Consider the following 11417-nt stretch of genomic DNA (forward strand, 5'->3'; position numbering starts at 1 on the left):
TTTGATAGACATTTTTGAGACCCACTCGTATTTTAACAATATGAACGCCTATCTTTTAGAACATCATTCATAGATCATCCTTCCGAAAAAAATAGACAAATCCAAAACCATTAAGATATTCATTTATAGTGAAGAAAATGGACGAATACGGTTCTACAAAGAAACTCTAAAACCTTAATCCAACGGTTATATGGTTTTAGATTTGGGTGAATTTTGGTAGGTATGATTTTTGAGAGATGATCTAAAAGATAAACGATTCCAATTGTTGAAATTTATTAGAGAGTGGGCCTCACAAAAATGTGTCAAAAGTTGTGTAAAAAAAGTAGTGACATAGATCCGTCCTCATAATAATAATTGTCAAATCTTTGATTCCTTTTTATGCTTGCTTGATTGTTTTACAAAGTATCATCACACACACATAGGAAGCCATTAAGTGAAGGGATCCCCATTTTTCAAAAAAAAAGAGAACATCCTTTTGACCGTTAGATTTGACTTTTTGAAATCCTATGGTTGAGATTCTGTGGCGTGTGATTTAATCTTAACCACATAATTTCATTAAAGTCAAATCTAACGGTCAAGGAGGAATCCCCATTTTTTTGAAAAATGAGAATCCCTCCACTTAAAGGGTCTGTATATATATTATTATTTTTTTTTTTAAGTATCATACTACTGTGAGGCTATTGCCTATGAGAAGATTTCCATGAAATGTCTTGGTTTCACCTCCGCCTTTTAAAACATTGTTTGAGACAAATTGAGCGGCTATGTGCAGTAAATCTCTGCGAAAGAATTGATCGATCTCATACCAATTCCTTCCTTCCTTCTCCTAATTCATGACTTGTTCGTACCATAGACATGCCATATAGGTTTGCCGAGCAACATATGGTAGCTGAACTTGATGATGTGGTTGGACAGAGTATGATCCAACAGCAATGAAGCAATTTTACATTTCAATTCAGCAATTTTCTTACTCTGCAGAGAACACCATATCCTCTGGCCAAAAGAAAAAAGAAAGATATATTTTATATAATTATATATGGGGTTAGGATCGAAGGACACTCAGTTTTTGACACATAAAACGCCCTGAAGAGACCCGAAAAAGCCAACTTATGAACAAGAAACACTCCAAGAGAAGTGGACATGAAGCAATATATGATGTACTACTACTAATCTATATAAACGCTGCAGATTTCGCAACTATGTGTTACTAATCATCCAGCAGATTTTGCAGCTTCATTTACACTTGTTTTTTCTTTTGATTATCCAAGTTCTCTTAACTCTTTGCTCGGAATTTCACGACGGAACGTTGAAGTGAAAGAGCCACGATATGACAAAAGCAAATACCATGCAGGCAAGAAGGAAGTTGAGGAAACGGTGACCGTGCCAGAAACTTCGAGTCTCTGTGGAGGCCCCTGGGGCTGCAACTGCGGCAGTTGCTGAGGCAGTGCTGGATTCATTTGACTGCTCAGTGAACTCGATGTCATTTGGCCCAACGACGTTGCGTGCAACTGACTGGCATATCTCACAGGTCCTGGAAAACATGGAGTGGAATTAATATATTAACCTAATGGTTTTCGTTTATGAATAACAATTCCGAACGCAGCAGATTAATATATTAACCTAATGTTAGAAGGCCACAATGGTAACGCTCACACTTCGCAGACGTGAGATATAATTTAAGATGAAAAGGAAGGAGTGTAACAAGACGCACATCATATGTGACATCATACGGTAAGATTTCATAAAATCCCGTCAGATTCAAACATCGAAATTATCAGATTTCATATGACGTATCTGCCACCATTATCAGAGCGTCACCAGGACATGTGCAATCAATGTGATATAAAAGTGGCAATGCCACCGCACATCTTACTGTCAGCATCTATGCAGCCATTGCTAATATGTAAGTGACATCCACAAAATCGAGAGATTCTCTCACGGAATCAAGTTTTAGTTCCAGTGATTTCACTGTTCAATAAACGTTTGTCATATATTTAAAAAATGCACGATCCATCCAATGAACAATCGTCACATGGTGAAATAGTGATACATGGCAATCCGCCAAAAGCTCGATTACTTGTACATCTATCGTACTCGAAATGTACATGAAAAGCGATTTGTCACTAAGCATGCTGGATGAATAGGGAATGTGGATATGAACACAGGAAATATCAATTATTTAGCGCGTCGGCCGACAAAAGCTTTTGCAAAAGATTAAATCTAATTGGAAAAATCAATAAGATGTCAAATCCCCACTTTCATACAAGAGAAAGAGAATCACATAGGAGCAGAGATTCTTGGACGAAAGACAGAGCTGTAAGGAATTCTAGTTTAGTACACATTTCAATGCTTTCACCTTTTCCTTTACTTTATCTCGTCCATTGCCCTCTTTAGGAAAGGATCCAGATCCTTTCCATTAAATTGAATTTTTAAAATTTGATCAAGTTATTATAATTTTTAAAAAAAATTTATATTTTTAATCGTTGGATCAAATTTCAAATATTCGGAGTGATGAATTTGGTATCCAAATCCCTTTCCCCTCTTTTAATATTATCTTTTACTTTTTATTTTTTTTGACATGATAATATTCTAAATTACTTTAGTCTAGTTTAAAAATACTAACCGGCCTAACTCACGTCTAAAATGTATATCTTCTGTCTAGAGCCGTTCTATAGGTCATCCAACTATTACTAGACTTACTTCGACATTAAGAATCGGGTAAGCAGGTTAGCCAACGAACCAAAGATATAAACTTTGCATAATGCTAAAAAGTAAAAACTAAAAACCGAGGTTCTGTCTTCGTTTCTTCCTTCCGCCTAAGCAGGTTAGCCAACGATTTACCGAAAGGGCTCGAAATTTAATATATATAACAAAAAAACAAAAAACAGATATAAATTTACTTACTTGTTGCCCCTAATCTTGAACCACGTATCAGCACAATTCTTATGGGCAGCAGCCAAATCGTCCTTGCAAGAACAACCCAATTCAATCGGAGCTCCGGATTCGTGGCTGTTACTCTCCAAACCCAGATGACAAATCCGACAATCTCTCTCTACTCTATCCAAATGAACCTTAATTTCCGGCACCCCAATCTCACTTTCGACAACCTCGACCGAACTGTCCGAAACAGACGAGGCTCTCCGAGAATCCGACACCACGCCGAGCTGAGGATCAGAGACAAAAGCGAAATTGTACTCGTCGTAGGAGCCGCCATTGGTCGAGAAGAACTGAGAGTAACACGACCCGTCGTCTGCGTCGGAGAAGCAGACGCTGCTGCCGCCGTCGGCGCTTCCGGAGAAGGAGCGGCGGTGGGTTCCTTGCTCTAAATCGACTTGGGACATGTTCGGAGGTTAAAATTTTAAAAACCCAGAAGCTGAAACTCCGGCGGAAGGCAAAGAACAGAGCATTCGGGCATTAAAGTTTGAAGCTTTGGGGGGTTTCGAAAACTATTGAAGAAATATTTGATGGAATTTGAGGATTTAAGGAAGTGGGTTTTGTTGGATTAGGTGAACTTCAACTCCATTAAGATTGTTTATGTTGGAAATTTGTTACCAACAAAATTAAATGCACCCAATAAAGTTTGATCAGTTTAAGGACAAAGGTTTAGGCTTGCAAGCTTGAAGAATGTAGAGAGAGAAAGAGGAGAGAAAGAGGTCTCAGAGAGCAAGAGTCATGCTTCAGAGAGCTGGGACTGAGTACCCCTCATGGAGGAGGAAGAGATATAGAAAACGTGCGGTGGGTGCACTGATTTTTCGGAAGCGAGATTTCCATTGATAAAGACAACCTGCAAATTTGAAAAAAGCAGTGATAAGTGGAAAAAAGAGAAAACAAAGAAAAAGTTAGTGAAATATTTGGTGTGCTGTGTAATTTTATACTAATAATGCTAAATAGATTAATTTTTTAAATTAAATTTAAAAATTATTTAATTTATCATAAATAAAAACATAAACAGGTTAATTAATACTTTCTTAAAAAACAAGCTGAATACATACATAAATTTTTATTTTAATTTCTAATTTAAAAAAAGTGGTTTTTTTTCCAGTTAGAAGAATATTGGCTCTTTTTTTTAAATCAAATTTTATATCAACTCATAAATCTTTGAGTCAACTACAAGGTCTTTTTCAAATTATTAATGATACCTAAATCAGATTAATTGTTTGATATAATACATTTCCTATTTCTAAACACAAATAATACATACATTTATTACAAGGGCAATGCTAGGAAACTTCTTAAAGCATCTCCAAAGAAGATGTCAAATATAGTATGTCAAAATTTTATTTGATAGTTAATGTGGCAAATTGAATATAAGTGCTAAATTCTTTTTTTTTTTCCAATGAATGTGTCAAATATTTATTTTATTATTTTATTGGACCTAGAGTTACATTAACTATTAAAAAAATAATCAAAATTAGTATTAGTTTTTATTCTATTTGTTGTTAATGGGATCCATGCATTAAAAATTAAACTAAATATATTTGACTCCTTCTTTGTTTGCTGTTAAAAAAAGCAGCTAGAAAGTAAGGAGTCAAATGACTCACATGCCACATCATATATGGCATATCCATTGGAGAACACTTAAATGTCTTTTAATCATATTTGGCATATTACTTTTGCATTCTATCTTCTTGACTTTTCTTCTCATCTTTATAATAAAGCTCATGTCAATGATTTGAATCCTTTATTTTTTAAATTATCATTTAAAGATCGTATTTGCAAAAAAAATTAACTAAATACAAAATCACGGAGTCATCTAACGTTATCTAATAAATAGGTGAACAATATTGCTTACTTGAACTTTGAAATTTTGTCAACGTTAATTAAATGGTTAAACAATACTAATTTGGTTGATTTTTGTAAAATTAATCTTTAAAAGATGATCTAAAAGTTAGACATTCAGATTAACAAACAACATTATAGGATTGAAAAAAACTGAAAAAATAAGAAGAGAAAATTCAAATAAAAGGATGGTTAGCATGTAATTAATACCTAGATAGTGATAATTGCTTGTTTCCTTAAAAAGATCGATTTGCCGCCACAATTGTATAACAAATGAAAGAGAGATTTTTAATGTGTTGAAATCAAGAATCGAAACACCGACTGTTATAATATAACTGATTAAAGACTTAAAAAAATATTTTAACCAATTATATTATGACATTTGATATGCTATACGATTTGCAAAAGCATTGAAAAATTTTACCCAAACAAAGGCAAAGAAAATGAAGATTCTTAGAAGATGAGGCGGCAATGTGTCAGAAACTACATCCCAATTATTTAGTGCTTTCAGTTACCCATTACATACTTTAATCAGTGGCTGCTCCTTCTCCTAGAGTACAAAATAATTTTAGTACCAGCAACTGCAAGCAGGATTTCTCTGTGCATCCCTCACCTTTGCCATGCTTTCATGCATGGATCATGGCCGTCTATTTGAAGGGTAATGTAACCGAACGATGAAATGGATGAAATGATGAAATCAGGACCGTAGATTGTGGATATAAGCAGCACTGCATCAGCAATATTTATGGACATGCATCCTCTCCTGATCCAATTGTCTTAATCCTAGGAATTCATCAATTCAGACCGTGGAAATTTGATACAACGGTTACAAATAGAAGCTCATTTTAAAAATTATAATAATTTTAGCCGTTTGATCAAATTTCAACGATCTGAATTGATAAATTTTTAGGATTACGACAATTGGATCCGGAGAGGATCCATATCCAATATTTATGTCCCCTCATTGTATTTTATAATTTTGTAGTTATGGAATTTCCCAGTCATGATGCAGTTGACTGGAGGTGGGACCACCTCAAGGTCAGTGTCGCTTATGTAATATTGCATTTGCGTGAAGAACAAAAAAGTAAAATAAATTTACTATAAAAAATTAATCTTAAGGAAAAAGGAAAATGGAGTGGAAAATTTGGAAAGAGCTACATTCCAATTATGGTTGTTGCCTAAGATCCAACGAACCAAATCAGAATTGGTCTGCCCTTTAAATCTCCTTTCCCTTTTTCTTCTTTTTGGAAAGGTTTGTAGTATCAAGTGCTACAATGCATCGTGGTTGAAGCAAAATGCTTTGTATTCCACAAGGAGTCATTCTTCGTTATTTTCAATCTTTTGATAAGTTTTCGTGTCTGAAAATTTGTATAAAACAACGAATAGATGAAACCAAAATGCAAGAGTGCGAGATGATTTGTTTTTTCAGGCAAACGACCATATAGTTCGGAATTTGCATCTTGGAATATGATTGGCAAATAAAGAAAAATGAGTTACTAGCATATAAAGAACAAAACAGTATTAAACTGTTAATTTCATCTCAACATCCTAACCATTACAAAGTTGACCAAAACAAAAATTCCAAGCATTACAAAGGGCAGTCTAAAAATAATAGGAAACAGCCAAGACACGAAACAAAGGACGGTTTGTGATTCGGTCAAGGAGTAAATTGAGGAGGAACTCCTCTTCAATCTTAACTAGCGAAACTCCTCTTTTCTTGTAATATGTTTTTGAGGTATTTGTCAGTTGCTCCCCCGAGGAACTTGTATAGAGCATCCAATTTTTTACCTGAACTTTAATTTTAGCCTACTACCTCTGAAGTTTATAATTGGCCAATTTCTCCACTGAACATAACTTTGGCTGATTACCCCCTAATAATTTATAAATAGCCAATTCCCCCTCCCACTCCCCCTAGCGTATAGATTTTAAAAATTTTCATTCTTTTTGTTCTCATACAGTTGTCATGTATTGTTGGCGTGATCAAAATGGATAGAAAGTTGATGAAAATTTTTAAAATCTAGCGTCAAGGAGAATTGACTATTTATAAAAGTCCAGAAAAGTAATTGGCTAAAATTAAAGTTTAAGGGGGAAAATTGGCTAATTATAAAAGTTTAAGGCAGTAATCAACTAAAATTAAAGTTTGGAAGAAAATTGATAGCTCTATATAAATTCGGGGGGACAAATAAACAGATATACCTATATTTTTTTTGTTGATAAACTTGATAATAAGGCAATAGGGGTTTGAACACAAAATCCCAAGTGCAGGAAAAATCCTTGACCGCCTGAGTTACAAATGTCGTAATTGCAAATATTGTAATGGAATTAAAAATATATATACTTATGGAATTGGAATCTCATTCTTTCTTCTACTTTTCTCTTTAGCTTTAATGTTCTTCCCTCCTTGTGTTGTGGGTCATCCTTTGATTCTTCCCTCTCATATCTGAAAATCTTTGTCTTCCAATATCCACTCTTACACGACAAATAATTAGCTAAACAAGCGCACCGTTTTGAATTGCTTTTATATCTCTCTCACATGTGATTCGAGTGGCAGGTGGAACGACCCACTTCCTCCATCTACAAATTGAAAGAGGAGCAAGTAATCCTTGAGGACAACGAGGAGGGTCATATGGTGGGGCTGCCCTATATCTAATATCTTACCCTTTACTGGGGCAGTTCGTCGACTCGACAGCTACACTACACTGAAAAAGGAGGAGGCTTGGAGGACACAGTCCAATATCCATCTTCTGGGGTCCTACAAATGTTTTTACTTGTTTCTTTGTTTCCCCTTCCACACTTTGGCGCTATTCCTGTTGCTGCTCTCAATAAGTTGAATTCGAACTAAAGCCAGTCTTCCTAGCTATCCGTTTGGGTTGGACCATAACTTCGGTAGGACTGACTGACTAAAACAACTCTTAGGTTCGATGTGATCAACGTGAAGTCGGGGGTGATCAAAATACAGGGGTCCTATGTATTTCTGAGAGGTGGAATACCGAGGCTTGGTTGGACCAGGGTGGGGTCAATTGGACCAAATTGCCGAGGCTCATTGTCTTGTGCATGTGAGTTGTACAGGTGACCTGGTGCTCGCAATCAGACCTAAGAATTTCTTCTTGGGTTGGCATTAGGAAAGAAGAGATATCTTAAACAAAATATACATGTCAATAGTTTAACTTCACGTGTGAGATTTTGTAGCCATAAATCTGAATAAACGCTCATGGCAAGTAATGAAATGTCAAAAAGAACTTGAGTTTTGAGGATGCTGTTAATGTATGCAAACTCGCTTTTCATATGTCAGAAATCTGGAAAATGCACAGCAGCTACAAGGGAGATTGATAGGGTTTATGGTTATACAACCAACAGAAACAATGAAACATATTTTCTGAGCCGACAGCAGCTACAAGGGAGACAGTTTCTTGAGTTGAAAAGAGTTGCTTCAAATTCTGTTCAGCTAAATAACTAGATGCATATGGTATTAACGAAGAGAAGAGATGCCACACGTTTCAACTGGATTAACAGTTATTGAAAGGTTTATTGAGGATAAAAATTGACCTCTCGCTTCTCCGTGACTCTTAGAGTAGTGACGATTCTCAGACTGGGAAACAAGTATCTTCGTTGATCCTACTTGATTGGGCGGTGACAGCAACCTGAATCCCCTGCTTTAGATTGTAGTTGTAGAACATTCGGTGCACCAGTCTTAGGTTGATAGTACATTGGTCTTCATGCCCATTAGCCTATCGTTTCTCTCTTCAACAGGAAAAAGATGATTCGTTCTACTATCTTCAAAACGCCCCATTTTTCCTTGAGACTTATTAGTTGTTATTCTACCAGCTGCATCACTCATTCCTCTTACACTGTTATTCTCCAACCCACTTTTAAGCCAAGCAAGGTTACTTATATCTGTGGCAATTGCAGCCAATTCGAAACTTGGAAACGAGGGAGGCTCGGAGAATTCCATGAATTCTGGCCCCAACAACGAGTTTTGAAAGTTCATACCATTCTGTGCACAGCAGCAACCGTGGGCACACTGATCAGGCACTGAGAGCTCACCATAAACTCCTTCGAGAAACTTACTGATACCAACATCTAGTTTTGATTCTCGAAGAAGAGGTCCTTGCACTGGAATCGGCCTTGGGAATGATGATTCAGGCTCCTGACTATTTGATTGGTTATATACACTGAAAGCACTGATCCGCGCCACTGGTCTGAAAAGATTAGGCTGTTCAGTGGCTTCATGACTAAACTGAACCTCCGATGACCCATTGTATTCATCTTGATCATCCATATGCTGAAAAGAACTGACTTCTCTTCCTTCCATAGATTTAGATGAATTGATGTCCCCGTATGAGAAAGTCTCTTCAGATGATCCTTTTGTTTTATCCAAGCTAACATCTTCAACCATATTGCCAGATTCTAACTTTATTTTCTCAGGGTCCATGCCCCGGCGCTTTAATGTGGAATTCCAATGGTTTTTTATGGCATTATCAGTCCTCCCTGGTAGAAGCCGAGCAATTGCAGCCCATTTGTTTCCGTGGACTGCATGGGCTGCAACTATCATCCGATCCTCCGCATCTGAAACAATTCAAACCTATCAGCCTTCTTCTCCAGGAAGAATCATGTAGACATGAATTCATGACAAATGGGCTGGAATAGCCGACGGAAGAAAGTGATAAAATTGAAATTATATGCTATCAGATTTCAACATAATGCACATTTCCACTAACCAAATATGTATATCACATGTAACAACTCAAATGTGCCTATTCTTTAGGTAGATTCCTCCTACTGTACATCAACGTATTACACACGTCTTACATACAGTAGTTTAATTCAACAATGTACGTTAAAGAGTGATGCATTCTAGAATTTTTGCTTTAGGTAAACAGAAAAATCCTAACAACATGTGAATAACAACAGTCCAATTCCGCTATCGACTGAATCAAAATCACGACCAAACAAAACATCACATGAAATTCTGCAAACAGATGGATCAAGAATCCTGTCGGAATCATGCTCAATGCAAAAAACTGAAGCTTGTTAACAATGTGCTCAAACGGATAATGCAAAAACCCAACTTGAAATTCAAATTGAAGCTTGTACAGAAACCCCTTAAAGTTAAACACTTGAAAAAATAAATCCTAATTAAAAAGATGCAAAAGCAGCAAAACCCTCAATTCGAAATTCAAAGTCAGAAAAACATACATGTCATTAAAGAATTTCAGGGTTCAGTTCACAACAAAGTATATTATACCAGTAAAGGGTTTGCGCTTGACGGCGGGGTCGAGCTGGTTGCACCACCGCAGGCGGCAAGACTTGCCGGATCGTCCGTCAATTCCTCGGGCGATCAAGCTCCAATTCCTAGCCCCGAAATTGCTCACCAACCGACTTAGCACCGCGTCTTCTTCTGGAGACCAAGGACCTTTCACGTTGTCCCGCCCCGATTTCCTTCGGCTTCCCGCTCCGCCTCCCGCCGCAGCCTCTTCACCGCTATCTCCGGCGTCTATATCTACGGCGGCGGGGTCGTCGGCGACTTCCTTTTCCATCTCTATCCTGTTTTATTTAGTTGGTGTTTGGAATTGGCTCACACATTCACACTGCTCGTACTCGACTACGCACCTTACTTGACCGCAAGAGTAGACTACTAGTACTACCATTGTCGCCGTTGACACGATAAAAAACAGCTCCCAAGATTTCCACGACAGTTTCGAATCTCTCATGTGTCTTGTCCTAAATTTACCTTTGTGCCCTTTACGGAATTTTAAACCAAATTTGAAAATTAAATGATATGTAATTCATAAAAAATAAGTATGTTAATCAACATTTAAGTAATAATTTAATCATCAACCATCGTATCATTTCACTTACGTTTAAGAATCTGGTCTCTATATCATTCCCCTTTCAATTAAATGTGGGTGGATTGGGTTACTTTTGGGCCAAAATCGAAACGAAAACAAACTTGGCGGTTTGGCTAAAATTACAAACCGAAACCCATCAAGTCAGATCTAAAACCGATTAGGTTAGTTAACTGATAATATTGAGTTGGTTTGGTTCGATTTTCGATTTGTGCATGATGTCGGGGGTTGCTGCTCTCTCCTTTTTTTGCTTTATGGGAGAGCTAAATGCTCTCACTTACTCCCAAAAACGACAACTGCCTTTTTAAAACAAAAGGCATCTGTTGTGAAGATCCTTTCCGGATCCTCTTTGTGAAGATCTCGGGAATCTTCAAATCGTGTCTATTTATAGTATATTGTGCGGTTAGTTTTCATCAGGTACTATTTATGTTTAACTTTAAATAATGATTTCTGACCGCACGATGTACGATAAACGAATACGATTTGAAGATCCCAAGATTCTCACAAAGAAGATTATGAGAGGATCCTTATTCAAGGCATATCTTTCTCCATTCAACTAAAAGCATACAAAAAAAAAAATGAAAAAACAACACACCACCTTTCTTTCCCTTCAGCCGAATGCAAGGAACCAAAAAACAAGGGCCACAAATTTGGCCAAAATTCAACAAAAGCCACTCCAATCTTCCAGAACCCATGGGTTCTCTCATGCCTCCCCTCCATCCATCACCATTTTCAATATTTTTATTCACTTCGTTCTTTTCGTCAAGTTTTAGAACTCTTTCTTTCTTTTCCTTT

The 11417-nt window shown here is 36.8% G+C and overlaps 2 protein-coding genes across 2 annotated transcripts; both read right to left on the reverse strand.

Annotated features, from left to right (window-relative positions):
* Positions 1-732: 732 nt before the first annotated feature.
* Positions 733-3813, reverse strand: LOC137723597 (uncharacterized). Its single transcript, XM_068462794.1, has 2 exons — positions 2902-3813; positions 733-1528 (listed from the first exon to the last, which is right to left on the reverse strand). The coding sequence occupies exons 1-2, from the start codon at positions 3336-3338 to the stop codon at positions 1291-1293; spliced, it is 675 nt and encodes a 224-aa protein (XP_068318895.1). The 5' UTR covers positions 3339-3813; the 3' UTR covers positions 733-1290.
* A 4222-nt stretch (positions 3814-8035) lies between these two features.
* On the reverse strand, positions 8036-10472 carry LOC137723595 (transcription factor MYB1-like). The gene is made up of 2 exons (XM_068462793.1): positions 10022-10472; positions 8036-9342 (listed from the first exon to the last, which is right to left on the reverse strand). The coding sequence occupies exons 1-2, from the start codon at positions 10311-10313 to the stop codon at positions 8468-8470; spliced, it is 1167 nt and encodes a 388-aa protein (XP_068318894.1). The 5' UTR covers positions 10314-10472; the 3' UTR covers positions 8036-8467.
* Positions 10473-11417: the final 945 nt, after the last annotated feature.

The sequence above is a fragment of the Pyrus communis genome, chromosome 17 (assembly GCF_963583255.1).
Source record: "Pyrus communis chromosome 17, drPyrComm1.1, whole genome shotgun sequence".
NCBI lineage: Eukaryota > Viridiplantae > Streptophyta > Magnoliopsida > Rosales > Rosaceae > Pyrus > Pyrus communis.